Source organism: Diadema antillarum, unplaced genomic scaffold (assembly GCF_040938485.1).
Source record: "Diadema antillarum isolate AM-2024a unplaced genomic scaffold, OU_Dant_1.0 seq00000420_RagTag, whole genome shotgun sequence".
Taxonomy (NCBI): Eukaryota; Metazoa; Echinodermata; class Echinoidea; order Diadematoida; family Diadematidae; genus Diadema; species Diadema antillarum.
This window is the reverse complement of record NW_027271405.1, coordinates 433903-458087: the sequence shown is the minus strand read 5'-3', so window position 1 is coordinate 458087 and position 24185 is coordinate 433903. Positions and strand designations below refer to the sequence as shown.

Below are 24185 nucleotides of genomic sequence, written 5' to 3'. Positions count from 1 at the left end.
AGTTCTTTTTATGGCTTTCAATCATCAGGAGAGGACTCGGTGTCACCCAACTCGGCTCGCCAATCTACGCCATCGGAGGACTTGACGATAATGTCTGCTTCAACGATGTTGAGCGCTACGACCACAGCACAACCACGTGGAGTTCTGCCGCGCCCATGAACTGTGCGCGAGGAGGTGTTGCGGTGGCTGTTCTCAATGGACTCATTTATGCAGGTACCTTGGGCTCGTGTGGAATTTTGTCTCGCACTTTTCTTCCAAATATGATGAGATTTTTATGCATGATACATGATTCACAAATGTACAATGTATTACATTGAAGACTGAATACTGACTCATTGCAAGCTTTTTTGAAGGAGACAACTCCCTGTATACTACAAAGATTACACTACAAGAATTGTGTGAAGGAAGGATCATAGTGTCTTTGTAGGCGATGGTTTTGGCAAATATGAAAGACGTAAACAGGAGAGAAAACTTGAAGAGAAGATGATGCGAGACAGCCGGTTTGTGTACTCAAAGCTGAACTATATAAAGTATTAGATGCTGAGAGTTGGAGCTGATGACTTTGGGTGCATTCTAGTGCTCTCCTAAGTGAGCCAAACCATTCCAATCCCGCACCAGAGGAGTGCTCGAACACTCCTAAAGTGTACCGTACCGAACTGAACCGAGCCAAAAGTGGACCACTTCCCGATGTGCTCCTAAAGGGTACCAGAAGTGTACCAAAAGTTCGCATGTGAGAATGCGCGTATCATGCACATATGTCACAATGCAGAGTTCATTCTCTTTGCTCGGGACATCTGTAAGTAGTTTAAGCATGCCAGGTGAATGACCCTCTTGCTGCAAAATGTGTGACCCCCCTCTACAAATAACTCATGAGGTACGCTTCTCCACAGAGGGCTTGAACGCTCCAAATCTGGCTCAGTACAGTTTGGTACGCTTTGGTTCAGTTCACTTTGGTTCGCTTTAGAGTGCTCGAACGCACCCTTTGTTCAACAAGTTTCAGATAGAGACTTTGTGGTTGTGTTTAGTAACAGACAGAGTGGAGAAGCAGAAAGGCATTGAAGGGTGGGTACCACTGGACAAGGACTCTGTTTTTGTAATATGACAGATATGTCACTCATGAACAATGTACACGGTGTATCACAACTATTTTCATCTAAAAAAGTCTTACAAACTACACAAAAGAGACAACACGTGTGTAAGCTTTTGCTGGGTTGTATTCTGTGATGATACATCACTTGATGCAATTTATGTAACGTAGAGCTAAATATTGCTGGTCCCTGCATACTCCCAGTCACAACCATGCATGATACTCTTAATAATTATGCCTTAACTTTGCCTACTACATGTATGCCTAGCTATTCTTGATACAGTGAACCCGATGATTAGCAATTAAACTAAAGTGATAAGCATTGAGCATACAATGGTAAGCTTTTTATTGAAAGGCACAAACAAAATTTGCACATGGAATTTATACTTTGTAGGTATACCCAATACATTCCTTTAACACCATTAATTGCTTCCTGGTAATATAAGAAAGAGGTCATAGCCATGTTATAGATATTTTTGTGGTAAGTGTTATGAAAGAAAGAAGAGATGAACAAAGACTTTCATACCTTGGCCATCCTCCTTTACATAAAGTTTTCTTGGTAATTCACCATACTCTGCTCAGAAGCAGTAATGCTCAGTCTTTGCAAAACAGCATCCCAGGGTTTTACTTCTTTTAATTTTCTGCAAACTAAAAAAAAAAAGTCAGTCATATCATTTTCTCATCATTTGGTCTCAGTCTATGATAGCCATGCATATCATGCCTGGTAAGCTAATCCACCCCCAGGGAATGTAACTGATCTTTTACATGTAAGTGTCATAAAGTATTTAAGCACAAAAAGGCGCCTACAAGACAAAGGTAATCATATAACATTCATTATTCAGATGAAATTCTATAGCTGTTTGTTGTATTTATCACTTGTTCTGTAAATGGGTAGGATAGCTCAGACAATAAAGAAGTGAAGAGGATGAGTAATGGATATTATGTAGTTTCGGTACCCTGGGTAACTTGTTGTCTGTAGGGTTTCTTTGAAAACTGAAATTGATAGCAACTGCCATGCTTTGTAGAGAGGACAATTGCTGGCCATGTAATCAATTTCGCTGGTAGTACTGATACGTCGGTCTATCATCTTCTGTGTGTGCCGATATTGAAATTTTTGGTCAACACTCACACATTTCCCTCTCTCTACCCTCCTTTTCTTTCTTTCTCTCTCTCTCTCTCTCCTGATGTGGTACCCCTTGCACTGCTATAAAGCACGGAATACAAATTGCAAAACTAAGGATTAGATAACGTAATTGCCAGTTCGAAACTGTAGAATCTCCCCGATTCTATTGAAGATTCTGTTGAACCGATATATTTCTTTATGCCTTGATAAGAAAACATAAAAGTCCTCCTGATTTAGGCATTAATTTTGCCTACTAATATGCACAATGCACATAATATATCCCTGCTTGCTCCACGAAACCTCCCGCAGTGTGATATGTTAATGTTGGCAGCCATGTGATTGACATGTTTCTGTTTTTCATCCACTGATCCCATTTGCGTTTGCTAGTCGGAGGTAACGATGGCTCCTGCACCCTCAACTCCTGTGAGCGCTATGACCCCCACCTGGACAAGTGGACCATCATTGCACCCATGCAGACAAGGAGGGCAGGGGGTGGGGCGGCGGTCCATAATGGATACCTGTACGCCATAGGTAAGCACCTCTCTATTTGAATACTTGAACAGTGAATCAAAAAGGTAATATGTGACCCTGCACCTCAAAACAAACAAAAAGTAGCCAGACATGAATTTTTAGTTAAGACCATATTCCGAAAGAACAGACTTTAAGCTTTAAAATGATGTATAACTCAAATCAAATGGACTCTCCTAACCTATCTAAATCTTGGAAAGAAAGCACAAACTCAGGAAAAGTGTGAACTGAGAAAAGAGGCTCTGAAGTACAGTGTCTATTCAAGCGCTTAATCTTTACCAAACCGTGCTGGCTGTGAGATGAATAGGACAAAAAACAGGAAGTAAACCACCAGAGTAACAACAATGAAGGGATAATCAGATTAAAGTGAAATTAGGCATGCCTCATTAACACATTCTTTCCATAATTAATGCCAACTTTCAAAGCAGTAGCACTATCCTTTCAAAGGTTATTAGAGTTGAGAGTAAAGAGTGTGGACAAGGTTTTTCAGAAATGAGAAAGGGATCATAAAGACACACCTAATCACACTATTCTACCAAAAATGTTCGAGATAAACTGCTAACAAACACACTTTCCTGCCCGTTTTATGATACCAAGAATTTAAGCATAATGTAAAAGAAGACCCGCTCTTTCAGAAAATTTGAAAAAGTCAAGTTAGGCTAGGTTGACTCATTTCACTTATTTTCAGTCCTCACGCAAAATCAGTGTGTGCGACTTTATGTTCGTTTTGAGGTGCACGGTCACATATGTTATATCAGTTGACCTCTCATTTGAATACATTGTTGGATACAATGTACAAAAGAATCTTTTTTTATTGACAACCAACGATGACCCAAAGAGAACTTTTCGCAATTTCAAAGTAAGATATTCAAGTGCATGCTGCTTGCAGAATGCAGCAAATTTATGGTACCCCTTTATTTAGGATTGTGGGGAACAGAGGTTGTAACATTTATGATAGGCTTGTGCCAACTTATATTTCTTCGCATCATTGTACATAATGTTTGAAGTTCCTTGTCCACTGAAAAAGTTTATATTGTTTTCCTTGTCATACTCATTGAAGGCAATTTTATATTTTAAGCCATTGAGAACGGACTGATTTTGCTACAACACGCATTTCCCATAGACACTTGCCGGAGTATACTCGGGACTCGTTCTCAACGGGTTAATATATCCTGTGAATTATTCATGTTTGATTGCTAGTTACAATTTAGAAATCAGTTAATCACAAATTGCAATCAATCAGTTCTTGAATGACTCTTACAATGAAAACAAAACAAAACAACAACATCAACAACAACAACAACGATAACAACAACAACAATCAACAACAACAAATCAACAGTAGAACTCCTATTTGAAGGTCCAGTTTACCTTTGGGAGCAGTGATTTGATAAATGTTCAAGATATCACATTTGATGCATATGAGTAGGTCTGTTGTACCACAAAACATCCTACCATATGAAATGTTCTCAATAAAGCCTAAAATGTAAGGAGATATAAGTATTTTTCTTAATAAACCGTAACTGTAGACGGTTTAATCTATTAACATTTTTATTATAACTATTGTTCACATTTTGTATATTTAAGAATACTGAACATCAATTTTACTCATTCAAATTTTTACAGAGGTTGTTCCTATCCCTATCTCTCATTTTAGAACTATTTTAAAGCACTAATGCTGGGTTTTTGTTTCATCTGCAAATGGTAAATTATGCCTTTAAGGTGTCAGAGTTCTGCAGATGATGACAACCCAGTCACAAAGTAGGAAAGTAACGTTAGACACGATTTTGTCCTCTCTTGCATTCCCAAGGCGGTTTCGACCACAGCTCTCCCCTGAGTACCGTGGAGCGGTACAACCCTGAGAAGGACAAGTGGACCTGCATGAAGCCCATGTCTTCCAGCCGGGGCGGTGTAGGCGTGGCTGTTCTAGGGGGGAAGATCTACGCCGTTGGAGGTCACAACGGCTCCAACTATCTCACTTCGGTGGAGTGCTACGACCCTGAAACCGACAGGTAAAGTCTTCAGCTTTCATTCGTATCATGCTTTCTCAGTTCAGACATATCACAGGATGTTTTGTCTCGTATGGAACAATCACTGTTTATGAATTCAGGTAGATCAGCTGAGACAATATTGTGTGTTACCATGTCCTGTCTGCTCAAAAACAAAACACTCTGTTTTGAAAAGATAAAATATGAATGAAAAGAAAAATATCCTGTGTATGAAATGTCCACGGCTGCGTATATCATCTTTCCCATGTTTAAAGCACGTTGCCATACCTACTAGGAAACAAAACATGTTTGCAAAGGCCTTTCGGATCACGTTTCTTGAGTTGTTGCATTTATCATCTCTATTGTGAGTTGTGAGGAAGGCCTCGTCACTGCGCAGCTCCATTGCACTGTTTGACCCGGGGAGCAGAGGTCATGTAGTTGGCATGGGTAGGCTCAAGCTACACTGTATAAACATGTTTCAAAACGGCTTAGCATTTATCATCTCCACGGAAACACATTTCTCACCCAAACTCTTTTCAGTGTTTCAGAAAGGCGTTTCCAGCCCCATAATCAAAACAGCTTTGCATTTAGCGTCTGTTAAAAATCTCCCTGAAGGTCATTTGGAAACCTTTATTCTATGCCAGAAGTGAGACAACAAATGCACCCCACATCTCATGCACATGAAGTATCCTGCTTCACTTCTCACAGAGAGCATGGTGCAATCCTAATGAAGTGGTCTGTGGTCACACACAACCTTGGGAACAGGCAAGCGATATTGATAATCATGTGGTTCATCTTTAGCGGCTGATATAACAGCCTGTAAACTGTTGGCAGACACAGCTCTACACCTAGGAGTATCTTTGAATAAGAATAAGCATTTGTGGATGAAAAGAGAAATAACAGATGAAGAAGTGTGTAAACAGCGATGCTTTTGTAAAGTGTAAGAGTGCTATTTTTCAGTCAGAACTCCACAACAGCTGCTTTAGCTATATTATCAATTAAATGCTCATCCTTTGTGCAAACAATTAAAAGGATTATTCTTTCATTATGTGTTTCCTATGGTTTGCTTGCAGCTGGTCGAGTGTGTGCGACATTGCGATGTGCCGGGCCGGGGCTGGGGTCGCCGTGTGTCCCTGCCAGGTCTCTTCCCTGAAAGAGGTCGTCCGAACGAACATGGTCAGCTGCGTCTGACAGCCCTGCAGAGAGAAAGACTCATTCGATGTTCGCTATGCAATGTCTTCACAGATTTTGTGTTGAAAAGGGACCAAATTTGGATGATGTGCCTTATTCTTCCTGATGCAGCGGACAGACTGTGCAGATGGTTTCCAAGAGGAGCTGAGAAGGTTTATTCCAGGCCCAGTATCCTAGGGACAAGGTCGACCATACTCGAGTCTCAGATGTATTAAAATATTAATCAAGAACACAACTCTTTCATGTTTTAATACGCTGGTGAATGACCTAGACTTAACACCAGGCTTCAGCTTGGTTTTAAGGTTAAACAAAAAATGATTTTGACATAGCTTCAAAGTGAGGGAAATAAAATTTGATAATCAATGACATACTTGTACAGTGTAATTTACCAGCTGAAGGAAAAATTTCCACAATTTTCAGGGGTGGTTCACTGCATATACTGAATTATTTGAGAAGTGTATGATAAAAGTGTAAAGGCTTAAAACCTCAATGGAATCTCTCTTCTTTTGCGAGTGTTGTTTATGTCTACAGAAATCTTAGCATTGGTCACAAGAAACTTTAAAATGGCAAAGAGACTGCCAGGAAGACTAGTACCAGGAGAATACTTTCCATATTTCTCCATTTATAATACTTCTTGAAAATAGATCTGAAATATGTTTAACCTGTCTTTTGGTGGAAAAGGAAACAACCCGTCATTTCTTGGGTGATAAGGTCATTAATAGTGTGCCTACTGAGGATGATGAAGGTGTTGACACCATATAATTTATGAGCAGCACACAGTCAATGCCCTTGTCAGTCTCAATGGGTATGTGGATCTTGGAGTGCTCATCTCCTTCTAAATTGACATCGCTAATTAAAAATTAATGCCAGTGGAGGAAAGCTATCCCTTTGACATTTTCACAATGTTCACTGAACCTGCTTTACAACAGTATGCATGAAGTTGAGGATAACGCTAAATTGGTTGAATCATGGCATAACTGTAGTGTGTTGTAACACATGCTCATGGAGAGTGTCAGTACAAGTACACCTTTGATCAAATTATTCTGTCATTGACCAATGAAAAAGACAACTTGCTGCATTGTGATATGCATGAAATATGTCCAAGTGCCTTGTTTCAATCTAACCAAATCACATCACATATCATATCAATATAGACATGTACATTTGTAACCTATACTTGTGTCTGTACACTAAAGTGATAGGTAATCGATTGATTGGTTAGTGCAGGAAATAGTAACACATACCTCTTTTTGATAGTGACAATAGGCTGTGCAGTTTTAACATGCTGAAGATATAACAAATTGTGTGACAATGTTTGCTCTAAAAGAACAAATCTTTTTTTGTCCAGAAACTGGACTGTATATTCCATAATCAATTCATGCTTGGAACCTCCCCACATGTACGGTACTGGGAGAAAGTTACGTTCATCAGCATTTCTAGCAGAAGAGATTACGTGATATTTGCCTGACTGTTCACACACACACAAACGCTCACACAAATGACATGGACTCCATGCTTTACCACAAAGCTTTCTGCTGGTATTCACTCACCAACATCAAGTCTTTGCAATGATCAGTTCAATTATTTGGGAATCGGTCATAGCCCTCAAGTTTTCACCCAATTTTGTTTGAACGTTGCAACAAGCACTGCCAGAACTTACACACTGTAGCACTCATGTGCACCACCTCTCTCTGAGAAGGTGAGAAATACAAAGCATTCCATGAACTTTGACCTACCTGTGTGTCATATTCCAGCCAATCTCAATATGACATGTGTACTATCTGAAGAAAGTTTTGACATTTCAACAGGAATCTTAATGTGACGATTTTTATGATGCAAAGATAAGAGTATGGAGAAGCTGAAGTGTGTATCTGAAACTGAAATCATGTCACTTGGAATCTGCGTGGCACAAAAGAAGGGATGCAAAAACAGAGATAGCTTGGATGTATGTGATACACATAAATCTGTCTTACTCATAAATGTACTGAATGCGTCAATGTATTGAATGCAGTGGAAGCTCTGATTTAGCCATATATGATCCCAGTGTGAGTTTTGCTTGTGTTGTAGATTTTGTGTCCACCCCAATGCCTTGCATGTGAGATTGGCAACCTAGTTCAAATGTTAAGACAGTGCATTCACTATTACTGTCCTCAGTCTTCCCATCTGATTGCAGTTACTTTCTATTCTTTCTTTTTTATTTCTATGCCATATCAGTTTTTGTGTTACATCTATACTCTCTTGTAGTGGGTAACTATGAGAGAGTCAGGGCCTAAAGTCTTATATTCTGTATGAGCTGAAATTTTTGTGGTAGTTTTATTTTTGCAAATTCCACAAATAGCTTTTCAACCATAGATATACTGCATGAATATTGAAACATGTGAAATCAACAACAACAACAACAAAAGAAATTAGTACAGTACTTTGATTTTCAAATGTAGAACACCCTACTTGTTAAAGTACAGTGCGGAGAATCGACGAATAAAATATTCAGTAGATGAATTTTTGTTTGTCACTCATTCTTATCTATTTTGCAAAAATTGAAGGTACAATCACTAGACCCTTACAACTGCAAGATTAACAACATGCTAAAATGTCTGGCAAATCGTAATTTGCAAAAATATCTATTCGCTAAAATTTTAGCTTGTAGAGTATACCTTGTACCTTTTAAAAAAGGAAAAGGCTGTCACCTTGAGCATGGCCTGTAGAGACAGTAGTAGTCATTTTCAGTGGCCACTTTTGGAAGGAGACAGTCAGACTGACCGGTCTAGACAAGTGGTCATTGGACACAGATTGATATAATATATATAAGCTTTTAGCAAGCAGACGGTGGTTACAGGCCAATACTTGTCGAGGTACATCAAACTATTTTTTTTTTGTGTGATGAAGGAAAATGTTGAACCTCCTGGTGCTTACAGTGACCATCATGCCAAATAACTCATCTTGTATGGTCCTCTTTCTTTTTGTGTCTCCTTGATCATTTCAGGCTCTCACTGTAGGAGGACAGTGACAAAAATGACATCAAGACCTTTAATACCAAACTACATTATCATAAAGTCACAGATACCACGTTTTTGTGGCTAAATGCTTTGCATTTCTACTAGAATTGTTATAATTCATTGCTAGTATTCAATACAATGAAATAAAAACTTCTCATTTATCTGAGCACAATCTTGGTCATATTCCATTGTTCATCTCTATTGCAAAATATCAAAAGCCTTGAAGTTAAGCTGAATTCATACCCAATCCTAAAATTGTGAACACATTTTATAAAATAAAATTTGATGTATCTGCACCCAATTTCCATTTTTTCCCCTGATTTTGTTCAGATTTAATTAATTAAACCAGGTATAGCTAATCTTTCCTCCAGGTATTGGCTACCCAGTGAAGTTTGGAGTTGCCAATTGAATTATGATATGACAATTTCCACAGTATAATTACCTGAGGACTTGATTGTCCCTGTGCATGCTGTATGTGTAAAGCAGGTTATCATTTATCGTCTATGCAATTTGTTTTGTAAAAAGTGAGGTCGTCTGTACATATTGTACATATATATAATATGATTATGTATATATTAAGCCGGACGATATGTCCAATGCAAAAGACCTGAAATGCATTATGTAATCAATAGCATATACGCAGAAGCAAATTGCAATATTCAAGAGTTGACAAATTCTGCTCTGTATCTATTGTTTAGGTAGCACTAACTACGTTTTTGAGTGTGTGAATGAATAATTTTTAACCTGTGAGCCAATGTGAACAATGGACTACAGTGTACATGTTTAAAAAGAGTTAGTTGCTTCTGTTGATGGCAGCTCCAGTGTAGTTTACCAAATTTGTTTCATCCAAATGTAGGTAATTAATTGACCTCGGAGGTAGAACAGAATTTACTTACACTTTGGAAAATTGATTCCTAATCTGAACGCATATAACTTGATATGTCAATATTAATGAACACATTGTGATTTTGCAGAAATGTTTTACCAAATTTGTCACCTGTGTGTCCAGGCCTGTGAGATATGTTAAAAACAGCATTTCTGTCCTTGACGTAAGGTTAAAATTTGTTCATGTATTTCACCTGTAACAATCATGCACATGAAGGCTGAAGTTCCAACAGTTAGTGTCGGTATCCAGGAAAGAATTCCTGTTTCTTGAAATGGTTTTAGATGGGAGAACTACCCAACATACCCGCAAGAAAACTTTGTAACTTGTAAATCAACTTGCAGTGTATAGATGTGAAGTGTATGTACTCAACTTCATCATCTGTGTAGTCCCACATTATTGTAATCAATGTTCAGTTTCATTTTCTATGCACTCAAATGTGTTACCAGGGCCCTGGTGCATAAAAAGCTGAGATCAAACATAAGTCTTAAAATCAAAGATAAATCTGTTAGTACTCAGTTCTGATTGGCTGATACTTGATTTCTGTTTGATTTTCTGATGTATCTGTGATTGCATCTTTTTATGCAACAGGACCCTGTTCTGAGATTAGACATTTCCATTTTTATTGTAGAGAAAGGTTTGTTGTTTTTGTACCCTTTCCTCTCTTTCATTTCATTTCATTTCATTTTTGAAGTCAATAAGTTGATTCTCAGAAACTCGAGTGCACAAGGCATGGAAAAGTGAATGCGTGTGAAAAGTGTACATAGAGGAAAAATATTTGATGTGAGAGATATTTATAAACCTGTGGTATGTGTCTATTCTGATTGTATCAACTCTGTCAACTTTCAAGTGCATGTGAAGATTTGTAAACATTTTGCTACTCATTTATTCAGAGAACAGTCATTATGCCTGGTGTAAATACATAGAAATTCCAACTCAAATACATGTAGAAAACAAGGACCCCTTTCGCATTTGCATAAAGGCGAAAGTTTCCAAGTTTACGATTGATTTTGAGCTCCCCAGGGAAGGAGTTAATGCCATTTGTGGACGGTGAAATAATGAAAGAGTAAAGTGATTTCACTCCACATTCTGGATCACTAAACTAACTGTAGATTGAAGTGCTCGGCTTATGCGCATACAGTAAAATCACAGGTGCTTTGCATTCACAGATGGCCTAGTGTGCCAATGTAGGTAGACATTCATATTATAAGTATTTTTTCTTTTTACACTTTAGCTGTGGACAAAATCCGGGCTATTGTTCTGTGAAGAACTTCCAATCGTGTGCACAAAAATCTTGTGCAGATGATTAATTGTAGAAGTCCCATTTGTCATGTCTTGTTCATTCATTTTTTTTTTCGCATTCTGTTTTAGTTTGATTTATAGCTCCTTTGTGATGCACGTCAAGGCAGTAAAGCATAGATGGTGTGTGTTCAGTGTGTACTTATGTAAGCCTGGATCCTTGGTCTTTAATTTTCAGTGGGTGGATTTGCTGAATAGTTAGTCAAGAAAGGTCACAGGCTAGTGTACCATTATAACTGGACCAATAGTATAGTGCACTATGCATTCACAATGAAATTTGCTGTATCGTAAAATAGCAAGTGATGGATGTATGAATGAAATATGAATGAATTAATTGAAAGTCTCCCTGCGGAGATTATTTAGCTTGAGCTTGTTTGGCAGCATTATGATGAAATAATTGTGATTTACCAAAAGTAATTATCTTCTCTGTTTGGAATGTAACAAAAACATTGCATTTCTATCCCAAAGTTCACAGCATGGTTCCAAAGAGAAAATATTAAACAAAACGTGTTTCACAGCACTGGTCAAACCATTTGCATGATCAGAATGTTCAAACAGCACTGAGCATATGTTTATATAAATAAATGTCTGTAGTAGGCTACACTTCCAGGCATGTAAGTGTGTGTAAATGAATATAGCTGTATATATGAATATGATATGCATACATACATGTATATAATTATAAGATTTATGTAAATATGTATGCTCCAATGGTAACAAGGTCTTCCAAGTTTACTGATTGCCAATGAAAAGTTTGTTTTTATACAACATCATCGCCATGTGTCATAGAATTTATATACTGATTGACTTTATACCAAAATAAAGACATAAAAGAGAACAGAATAACATTGGTGTCTTTGTTTTACTCGGTTTCTGATGCTTACTACAGAGAATCAGGTTAAAATTTTTACATTGTGTAAGAGTACAGATAATTTATTCAGCAGAAGAACATTTCAATCGTTGCATTGTGTAAAAGTACAGAAACTTTATTCAGTAGACGAACAAAACACTAAATACAGAAAGTAAATACAACTTTACTCGCTTTGTAATCTTAAATATCTGCAATCAGACCTTCCAATGACATAGAATTTTAGTAATGGCCAAATCAGACAGTTTGTCACACAGTTGTTACTTCATTGTCTTACGACATTGAACTTTGAAGGAGGCAGAAGATGTACGTTGTCAAGGTTGTGAGATTCAGAAGCGTGCGTATAAAAAGAGATACGTAAATACTTTCTACAGTTCTCTGCCATACAATGGATGTCAAGCAAACGGCATTCACGGAGCACGGACTGAATAAAGCTTCTTTCAAATCGTTAGAAGTCAATATTTAAAAAGAAGCAAAACGAATTGCACGCACCACATCTAAAGAACACTGTTAAGATAACGAGGTGTTAGGCTTCCTTTGTCAACCTAAATAGTGACGTCTTCTGATTTTCCAGAAGGTTGCATGCTTTCAAAGACGAAGGAAGTCATCCCTCAACGCGAGAGAAATAACGACAGCTCTCCGTCTCGCTGACGTCCAGACAGGTGCACCAGTTGCATTCTCATTCACTCCGAACCCTTGGCGAGAAGATGTAACCTTTGGTAGTCATGACAACCGGATGCCGTTGTGCGCCTAGGCCTGGAATAGCAGGTGCATGGGAACAAACGACCGCTCGACGCTTCTTTATTCCGAGTTCTATGCGTGTAAATAATCTATACAGCCCTTTCACATGCACTTCCTGTTGTGAGAATTCCATTTGTTTTGAAAAATCGCCCAATGTGTTTGGACTAAAGATTTCCATAGTGCGAAATTCTAGATTGAGATGCAGGCAGCTGATGTGGACTACCATGGGTAACTCATGGTGCCAAAGCCGTGCTGTATTCTAACGAAATGTGTCACGACGCCACCCATCAAGCTGCGTAAATGCGGATGTCTGAAATGCTCCGTACTGCGTCTTGTGTATTTTAACTTGTATAAATTCATGAACTTGTGTTTTAGTCAAAGGAGATCCAAAAGGAGGAACTGACACAGACTCATGTTCATGCTTTATTACGGAATGCAATGCAGACCACTGAATGCAGACCATGAAAATCGACACTTATTGTGTATCTGAATGGCAGCCTGTGTAATTTACTTGTTTCCGTTGACCTTTCCTCAAGGGTGATGCTGTACGAGGTAGCTGATATCGATAATGTATGTGGAAACAACAGCAACGAAAGCAACAACAAAATATCGGTACATAAAATGAGACTCAAACCTTTACTTTTGGCGACCAGTTCGGGCCACCAAAATCATGACTGCATTCTTTGGTGTCCCGAATACACAATTCTTCTGAAAAAGATAAAGGAAAACATCTAAAAAGAAATGATTCATTGACATATTAAAATGATGCAGTAAAATTCATAATAATATGTGAATATTGGCAGGTATGCCAAAGTTCGTCATATACCATGTACGTACTGTGACCGAAATGTAAGAAATTGAGACATACCTACCAGAAAATGAAATGATTTGATGAAATACTAAAATCATTATACACCTTAATAATCATGCGAACTCTAACTAAAGTTCAGTAAGTCTAGCATATTTGATATTGATTTATTGAGATATACACACTACACTGTATTGCCACGACACCACATAACTAGTATAGGTTGATACCTACTTCTAGTATTTGACAGATAGAAAAAAAAAGGTTTAGCCGAATTTGGCCGTAAAATAGACTAACTTTGGCCGTTCAAACTATCTTGCAACCCTGGTTGCAGGTGAAATGCATGCAGTTATGAAGCGCTGAGACGCAAGTTATTCTCCCCTTTTTTCTTGATGACAAAAACAAATGAAACTATGTGCCCACTCGTAAATTCTTGATGGCCGCCAAACTTATCTTTTCTGATTAAAAAAGAAAAGTGGTGTCCGACATCTATTTCGGCGCACAAAGCAAATGTAACACTATTGAATATAAACAAAGATTAAAGTCATGCAAGAATATGATTCAAATTTCAAGATAAAAATACATCAAAATATAAAGCCAGTTAGAATTATAATTAGCTTATGTGCACATCACTGGACAAATAACCTTTCATTGTTTTGTCAGATGGTACTGTAAGACCCCGTTTACAGTGCGAGGCTCGGCCGTGCCCAGCCCCGCTTCAGTGTAAACGCGCAAAAGGCCAAATGCGAGGCCAAAATTGGCCTCGCATTTGGCCTCGCTCTGGAGGTGGTCTCGGCCGCGGCCGAGCCGCGGCCGAGCCGCGGCCGAGCCCGGCCTTTTCTTGGTGTAAACGCAAACTGGGCCAAATGCGCGGCCAATTGCGCGGCCAATTTTAGTCTGGCTTCCAAACCCTCTGCCTGTATCTTTCGCTATTCAGGATATTAACCCCCTCAACGAAGAAAACTAGTATAGGCTAGTTTAAGGTGGTTTTGTCCTGCCAAGGATTCTTTCCTTCGGCAAAGGCCTTTGCCCGAACGGCGACTTCGTCGCCACGGAATTCATTTGGCAAAGGGTCTGAAAACCAGACAATACCAAATTGCATTTGTTTACAAGCAGAGCGCCACTACGACAAAATATTGAAAGGTTTTAATCAAAAGCGCGGCCGAGCCCAGCAGTGTAAACGGACAAAATTGCAGGGCTCGGCCGCGCAATTGAGGCGGGGCTCGGCCGCGGCCGAGTCCACCTTCATTTCAGTGTAAACTCGCAAAAGGCCAAATGCGAGGCCAAAATTGGCCTCGCATTTGGCCTCGCTCTGGAGGTGGTCTGGCGCAATTGAGGCCGGGCTCGGCCGCGGCCGAGCCCGGCCCCGCACTGTAAACGGGGTCTAAGACACTTCACTCGCTGTATATCAAACCTTGCCCGACGTAAGGATGATTCATCTTCAAACAAATAATGAACCTGCGCATAAAAATAAACCAGGGGACTAGTGTCCCATCAGTTCGCATGTGGGGGAACACCATTATTGTCATTGTTTAGCAATGAATCGTTAACAAACTGATTCTATCAATATAAGATAAATAAAGGCACAGGTAGTAAATTATAAATAAGGTGCCTACTTGGCTTTTACGAATACTTTGTTGCTGTCAGGTGGACGTGTTTGAAGGCACCATTTATAAGGATATAAAGATAACAATTGAATCAAAAATGTTTATCCTAGTGAATTAAAACCAACATGCCTCTTATCACAAATGACCTTTTTCTGCTCATGCACAAAGTGGAACTACAAACACGACAAACTGGATTATAGCGACGATTCCCTTCTGCCACTTGTCTCTAGGATAACAAAGAACCCTAGCTCATTGAAAGGCTTGAATTCTCACCTGCTGATTACTTCATGTCTTTACCTATTTACGTCTGCACATATCATACCAGGTAAATTGTTGGGCTTTTCTGTAGCGATAATTTTTTTTTTTCTTCATAAGACGAAATTTGTGTTGAAATCACAAATCACCTATGTATGTCCAGGGGAGAAAGTTTTTAACTTCAAGTAGCGGAGACAGTGCCGAAAGGGGAAATTGTCCTCCTGGATATTGTTGATTATAATGTCATGAAATGGAAAAAAAATAAAAAAAATAAAAAAAAAGCCCAGTGAAAAAAGGACGATTGAAATGAGAGATTCATTTTCAATTCATATAAAATCCTTTTTACTGGCAGTTCAAGAACAAATCTTTTAATTACATGACTGGGAAAGAATTTCTTTTATATCTTAAATTGATATGTGTTCCCTCTAAATAAAACGGCTAATAAATGTATTTGTGTATTTGCAGTTGTGTATTCGTGTGTGTATGCTTTCATTACATGTCAAGGAAATATCGTCTTCCTATTATCTTGGCACACTGTCGTAAAATAATTAACAGCTCAAGCACTCAACTGACGAGCGAGCACGTCATAATCACGTGACCGCATGATCGCGGCAGCTCATTTGAATGCTGAAAAATATCTTATAGATCAAATGACTTCTGACGATAAAAAGTGAGCACAAGTATATTGATGATTGGTAGACTTCGCTGGAATTTTAGAAAGCATATTGCTTTTGTCTAGATTTGATTGTTTTAAACATGTTTCTTCCAAGTCGGGTTTTTTTATGCATGAATTATATCAAATAATATCAAATTGACGAAGAAGTTTTTAATTAGCCTCGGAAACATATTTCTTCAATTCACTTCATGTTCTCGGAAAACAGATACTACGATGTCAGACGTCACTATTGAGACAAGTGATGCAAGCTTGGATGCTTTTTCATTACTAGCAAACCGTACTGGAAGTAAAAGTATATGTACACTAGTATTACCATCTTAACGATGATACAACGATGAAAAAGCCTTTAATTAACATATGACTATTTATTGTTAATGTTTTTTTTTTGGGAAAAAAGACCTTGCCGCGCATGCGCTTGGCTTATTTGATGGAAACGTTGGTTAAAGTAATAACAAAACAATATCAGCTATCATCCAGTCTGCCAATAGACGCGTCAGTCTTATTACCCAATTGCATCCATCCCTTCATCATCATTCATCAATTGCGAGCCAAATGCACCTGTGCTTACTGTATATGGTATACGCTTTCCCTGTTTCAGTTTTCGACATTTTGAATTTCTAACTCTCCTGAAACAGTCTTTGCGAAAAAGGTAATCAATTAAAACCATTGAAGTCCAGGATATAGTTCGGCGTTGTATCGCAACCATTTTTCACCCCGCTCCTGTCTTCGCCAGAAGATGAATGACCATGTCACCGATGGCGACGGAGACGCGGTGTCAAAGAGGAAATTTGCGCCCGGTAAGTCAATTGGCGGGGAGCTTTAGGACCCCACATGACTATTTAATGCGTATTCTGCTGATCGATCGTAGCAGCGTCATGTTGTCGTCAGAGTCAAAAAGAAAAAGGAGGGGAAAAACACACATCACGACACACACCATTATTTATCACACATTCTCGCAAACATATTACATCCTACATCGGCATAATCACTTAAATCGATAGTTGTGATATTATCGACGATCTGATCATACAACGACCGCAGTCGTCATATCACTAATTACAAGTTTCATACACCATTTTTGCCTGATATAAAAATCCTCGAATTGCGTGTTCTCATTCGTGATACTTCAGGCTTTCGGAAATACTCGTGGAATTTATTCTGACGACAACTGGCTGTGAAGTAAGTTTGTCTATCTATGTTGGTTCTGTAATTATTGTTGGAATGCGATGGTTGGTTATGAAACTGTTAGCATTATGAGATATCTCGATAAATTTCGGAAATGAGAATATCGCGACTTATTCTTTTATGAACAAAACTATTTGTACACTGTAATCAAAGATGTCATAATTATTATGTTTATAGTGACAGAAAGGAAAGAGTGAGATTTGATTAAAACGGAGAATGTAATGCAATAAGTAATTAGGAATTTTAGGACTGGAATTCGGTAGAAATTTTCTGAACTACTCTAACAACAGGCTGGAATTTTCAACCTGCGCGTCACTTTAATAGACTGAAGTTTTGCTCGGAGTCCATTGTAACACTAAAGGAAGAAGAATATGGCATAGAATGATAACAACTAAGTGAAAAAAAAATAGTCTTCTTAAAAATCCTCAATATTGTTGCTACAACATCTGCTTACAGTCAACCTTGAACATGAGTTTTCTTAAATAGCATGATTAACTCTAAACTCTTAAAATCGTCGAAATATTTTGCTTTATGTAGCACATTTATATTCAGTTTGAAAAAGCTGAAAACAAACGTAGCGAAAGAAACATTATTCTGGTATCCACTATTTTTTGTTGTTGTCGTCGAAATTATTAAACTAAATCTGCTTCTAGAGTGGATCATGGGCCTCCGCCGGTACGCCGTCTTGGTGATCATTGCGCTGATTTCATTCGGCTGTAATTTTGCAGGTATGTATGTTGTTACTCTGTTCGCCGCGTTCTGTCGTTGCCTTTCTAATGACTCTCTCTGGCACGTTTTCGTATCATAATTATACACGTATAGGAGGTTGTAGGCTTTAAATAAGAATAGGTTTAAATATATCAAATGAAGCCTGTATACCTTCGAAATATTGTTATTTTGAATTGTATGTCATACCAGCATAACATGGTATATCATAATGGGTTGAGCTGCTAAAGGCGACTGCATGGGATTTGCCTTGTTAGGAGAACGGTAGAACAAAGGCATTTCGTGATGATAGTGACCTACATTAATCTGCCATTCTTAGTTGGATCCCATAGTCTTGTTAAACCAGGATTTTGTATCTCTTCGTTCACAAAGAGAGGGAGAGAGAGAAAAACAGCAACAACAACAACAACTAAACTTGCATACAACCCTATTCTCATACCATCCTTACAACTCAGTCGGGGGTCGTGAAAGTGCCCTCCGCAAATAAAAGTCGATATTTTGTAAAAGAAATCGACAGGGCAACAGCTAACAATATTTTGGTGTTGATAGTGGATAGATTGACATTATCCGTGTATGATATATGGCATGAACCTATAAAAACATACTTCCTCATATACATCGCACTTCATTGTAAATAATATATAAATAATCAACATATTATGCAGTATTCAACCAGCAGATGTAAACTAACACGCATTTGTTGTTCAAACGTTCCTCGATGGATATGTTTCAGCACACACATATTGAAAAAAAAGAACTAATGTAGATTTGTGCTATGAATTATCGACACAATCGTGTATTTTGTGCCAGAACAGCACCCCTTTATCACTAACATTATTTGCCATATTCCAGCACACGAGTCCTCATTATCAGTTTTATTACGATCTATATAATTATCCACTGGCAATTAAATTTTACCATCACGTCATGGAGGAAGCGAAAGGAAGTGGATTACTGCGGGAAAGGATCATTAAAAAGTTATGATCCGGAGGTAATTTGGTAATTATGATGGGCAAGAGACAGAGATTTGATAGTTCGGCTGAAGCCAACCAAAATTACGGTCTCTGCAAATTACTCTTGGTCAGTAAATACAAAAGGGGTTCATCACCCAGACGTTCACCCCTGAGAAAATCAAACTGTCTGAAATTGATAAATATATCAATGTATATAATGAGTGGAACATGACGCAGAAGATGACTTAGACCTGGGCTAACTTCTTCGCTGACATTTCAAATGATCTTTATTCTCATGTGCACAGCTTTTTAGAACATGATTTTGATATGTTTTGTAGCAATTCCAGGTAAAAATTATATTACTGTATTTTCTCCCTATATTTTCGGCATTATTGTAGAGTCTGTCGTATTTCTCGTGTATTTCTATAGTTTCAAGTGCATGTTTCAAGTGCATGTTTCAAGTGCATGTTTCAACTGCTGCATGGGTCGAATCTATTGAGACTGGAGAATAAGCTTTATAGTCAGATGCGACTTTCGTGGTGTAATCAATAGGCTACATGAAATTAATATTTCAGTGTTAAAAGTCTGCTTCAGCTCAAGCTGGACAATGCAAAATGTATTCAATTGTCAGCTCATAGTATTTTTTTTTTTTTAAAAGACACCTCTCAACAGTACACTGAAGCGGAGTGAATTAAAAGTAATCTACGCATGTTTGTCTGGATTGTAGCTTTGGACATTCTGTTTTATTTTGCAGCAAGCCAACAACAGTGCCACGCGTCCATTCCGAACCCCGCAGAACTTGTCGAGTGGACGGGAGTGGTCCGCTCGGCAAACTTTGGGCTCGTGGCATACCCGAACAATGAAAACTGCGAATGGACCATCAAACTATCCGAGGGATCTCGGGTCTCCATCCATTTCACCGTCTTTACACTGGAAGGAGGTGGAGCGGGTGGATGCTATGATTTTGTTGAGGTGAGTAGTAATTTCCTCTTAAATGCAGCTTTTTCATGAAGGCAAAATAAATAAGCAACGAAAGATACAAAAACAAAGCAACGTAAATACGGGTATTTAGGCAAGACAAAAGCGCTACCCTTTACGTTGTATATTTTGAAAGCTTATAAAACTTTCATGGCATATTTGAAAAAAAATAGAAATGATTGTAACAGAAAACAAAAAGAGAAAATCAATAAACAAATCAGAGTAACGTTACTTTTTGTTGTTGGTGATTTTGACTGAAATTACTTTTTGTAATGTCATCAGTTCTCTTTCAGTTTTCATTGATGTATCTGCGACACAAGATTATATTATTTTTTATATACATTGACCAATGTCCGTTTTTTATTGTGACTCAAGTAAACTTAAATACACACTACAGAATATCACAAACACTGTGAACGTTACCTTACCCTTATCCCTACATGACATATTCACAATGATGATTATGCGACTAATTACATTTCGCGATATTCATAGCGATAAGGTATTATGGCTTCCGCCGTATGTCATTGACTTCTGTCTCGTTCTCTTGTAAATAATGTTGTCTCTCCGATTGTGCCTTCTTAAATATGATTTTCCCCTCTCTTCATCTCTGCTCACACCCAGGTATTTGATGGAGGAAGCGCGAATGCCCCGTTGATCGGTCAATTTTGCGGCTCAACAGTCCCCGACGACATTGTTTCCTCAGGTCCAGAGATGCACGTCCGCTTTGTGTCTGACAACACGAACGGATTTCATGGATTCTCTTTGGATTATACAGGTGTGCTCCTCTATATCATGCTCTTTATTTGTGAAATCCTGCACTATTAATAAAAATCATCCAATTTGTCTCACGTTTTCCAGAGAAGAACCATGTAGTTTCCGAAATAATTGCACTGTTGATAGTGATATTACCTCAAAACGTTTGAATACAACTTCTCTGCAACGTAACCAGCCTTCAGAACTCAATTACCGGTATACTAGATAAAACAAATAGTTTATAACCTGATAACATGAATAAAACTGCAATCCGTCTTCCATGCAGTGACGCCTCTCCACTATATTTCCAAGCTCACGATGGTCATTTGGAGTGACGTTCCTAATATCTCATAGATGTCAAGTTCAAAAAATTTTTATGAGTGAGATTTTCATGATTCGGCATCTCGGCGCACGCTTATGTGCATGAGCGAGGGAGCGAAGCGACTCAGAGAGGGGAGGGTGTGGGAGAGGGGTGTCCGCCCTCCCACAGTATCCCACAGTATAGGGAGCTTTTTCAATTTTTAGCTCTTAATGGTGCAAGCTGGTGCATAGCACCTACTTAAATGGCTATTTTTACTTATTTTGAAAGACAAAAGGGAAATATGCCTTCAATTGCAACTCTCACTGTAATCCTTTAAGCTGTGCTCCCGATGTGTGAGAAAAATGAGTGCCATGCGTGAGATCGTGAGACAGACTCTAAATGCTTGAGTTTCACTCACAATGTGTGAGACTTGGTAGCTCTGATATCTATTCCGAGTTAAGGGCAATAAAGTTATCAGCTAATTTGCTACCTCTGTATTTTGCTGTATCTTGCTGCAATTCAATTTAAGTGCATGGTAATGTTGATTCAGAAATATACAAAACTCTTTTACTCGATAGCGAACATGGACATTTTCATACAGTTTATAGTTCGTGATTGATAATGGCAATCTATGACATCCCTTATTACTTTTCCTGCATATCTACACTGGATGAAATTATATTACAAAGTCTTCAAAAGTCTTCTGGTTGATTTCGAATCTCATTCAAATCTCTTGTTTCAGGCACATGCGCTGGTGTATCAATACCCATCCAAGATGGTGAAAAGGTCACGTTGGAGTCCCCTCTCTACCCGGTCGCTCCCCCGCCGGACGCAGCATGTGATTGGCAGATTGTCGCTCCTGATGATTTCTATATACAGCTAAATTTCATGGACTTTCAAGACAGTGATGACTCTTGTGCCAACACAAACATCAAGGTAAAAACTAATATTATCTGCAATTCAAGAATATTCATAAAGGTCCTTTACATACTTCTCAAATTGTCCATATTATTCTTCTGTGCCTGTTCTTTCCACTCTCCATCCTTTTTTTCTAAATGTTGAATGAGATTTGAGGTATGTATCTTTTAATCTATGGTTCGACATAATTATGTCCAGCGAATAGAAACAAGCAAACCATTAACATTCTTCCACACTGCTTCATGAGAATAAAAGCATGTTGTCTAGTGATCCAGAGTAGGGATATTTACTGCACCAGGCACAGTCGACAATTTCAATTCATCGACAGATGAACGTATCAATATTATTGAGCTGAAGCCCTATACATGTTGTATGGGAAATAGCGCGCAGAGTACAACTCAATGAAGTGATATTACAAACATTAAAACGAGAAAGGAGTTAAACGAGACTTAAATGGAATGCAGCTAACACAGGAAAATCTGTTTATTTTCGAACATGTGACACCGTTTGGTGTAGCTGGTTTTTTTGGTTGTCGTTGTTGTCGGCGTCGTTGTTGTTGTTGTTGTTTTTAATTGAGCACGCGTTTTTCACAGATCTACTACAGAGAATCGCTTACCGTAGCGGAGGAAATTATCTGCCCAAACTCGACTGCTCCTCCTATTTTGACGTCACCGACCAACACTCTCACCATTGGTTTCACAGCGGACGTGGATTCTTCCTTTGCCTTTGCGATCGAGTGTACAGCAAGTGAGTTGTTCGAGACTACATGTAGCTTGAATTTCTCAATTTTGTATCTCAATTCCCTTCGGGGAAACAGATAAGTTCATGAGGATACTCTGTGTGTGTGTGTTGTTTTTTTTTAAAAACTAGTTTGCCATTCATTAATTCAGTCGGGGATATCTTGTTTGCAACAAGATGCGTATCTACTGGGAACCTACTAAGAGCTGAATAAATAAGTTAACATACTTAATTCAAACAGACAAACACTGCTGGATCTAACTGGGAAATTCACATCAAATGTAAATGAACTTTCTCTGGTGATATACTATAATGTAGCTTAGAGGTAATACTTTATTTCCTTCCACCTCAACACAATTTGTGGGTGGCACCAAAATTTTCTCATATTCATTCATTCTTTTTAACGGAAAGTATATTAAATAATACGTAAACCACTGGTTGCATTGAAATCAGTCTCTACTATTCTCCTTATACCACTTTTGACATTAATACCTGACATTATGATGGTCTAGCACAGTCTTACTTCAATATCATTTTACAAAGCTATTTCTTTGAAACAGACACAATAAGTCAATACTATCATTATCAATTGTTGCGCATTTTGACTGTTAAACTTAAAAACAATGAGAGTTATTATTGGCCAGGAGGGTTTTCTGCCAACTTCATAGGGGGAAGACATGTTGACGTTACTTATCAAATATGATAATTTCTCTCCGGGCAGTTACGACAGCCTGCTTATTTGTAAGTGAATATATTACTCACGTATTTCATCGTGTTAATTCCTTTGAAATTATGATTTTAAGAAATGTGAAAAGCATCTCACAAAAATCAATAACGATAAAAATAATGACAAATGAAATAAGATGCTTACTGGACGCAAACATTGTTCTTAGGGATTCCCAGTCATTTTGTTTAAAGGGAGAGACGAAATAAAGTTCTTTCCACGGTTTGCTTTTGTTTCGTAACTAACTTGGAGCTATCGATACTTATATCAGTTGAATTTACCTTTCCACAGAATTCAAATATGAAGCTCTGATGAGAGAAATAAAAGCAAGCTTCAGAATGCAGAATGTAAAATGACACTGGAATCAAATCGCTGAGTGTTTCTAAATACAGTACTTTGAATAAATTGAAAGCCAATTATCAACATCACAATCAATATTTTCTACATCCACCTGTGTCATCTTCATGCAGACGCACTACCTTGCTCCTCCTCGCCCTGTCTTCATGGAGCAACTTGCTCGGATATCTTCGAATCCGTTTCTCCGACATTTCAGTGCGCGTGCCCTGCCGGGTATGCAGGTGCGCGCTGCGAGGCGGTGAGGGACGAATGCGAGTCCAATCCATGCGGCGAGTATGCGCTAGAGTGCATCGACAAATTCGACGAGTTTATTTGTGTCTGTGAGACGGGCTACACGGGACTGCAATGCGACATAGGTGTGTAGGGACAACCCTGGACGTCGCATTTAATAAGTAAAAAACGTGCAATCAAGCTTTCGAATTTGTTACTTTGATTGGTGTGATTGAAAACATACGTTATCAGACAAGTACGCTAACAGTGGCGTATCTAGGGAAAACGG

The 24185-nt window shown here is 38.4% G+C and overlaps 2 protein-coding genes across 2 annotated transcripts in view; both read left to right on the top strand.

Annotated features, from left to right (window-relative positions):
* Positions 1-6253, top strand: part of LOC139732411 (kelch-like protein 8) — a 40114-nt gene extending 33861 nt beyond the window's left edge. Inside the window, exons 6-9 of the mRNA XM_071643276.1 lie at positions 29-213; positions 2598-2741; positions 4549-4750; positions 5800-6253. Of these exons, the coding sequence (XP_071499377.1) occupies positions 29-213; positions 2598-2741; positions 4549-4750; positions 5800-5917 (649 nt within the window). The 3' untranslated portion in view covers positions 5918-6253. The remainder of the gene's footprint in view (positions 1-28; positions 214-2597; positions 2742-4548; positions 4751-5799) is intronic.
* Positions 6254-16786: 10533 nt separating this feature from the next.
* Positions 16787-24185, top strand: part of LOC139732407 (uncharacterized) — a 31644-nt gene continuing 24245 nt past the window's right edge. Inside the window, exons 1-6 of the mRNA XM_071643272.1 lie at positions 16787-16847; positions 19669-19886; positions 20517-20670; positions 21692-21885; positions 22461-22614; positions 23800-24042. Of these exons, the coding sequence (XP_071499373.1) occupies positions 16787-16847; positions 19669-19886; positions 20517-20670; positions 21692-21885; positions 22461-22614; positions 23800-24042 (1024 nt within the window). The remainder of the gene's footprint in view (positions 16848-19668; positions 19887-20516; positions 20671-21691; positions 21886-22460; positions 22615-23799; positions 24043-24185) is intronic.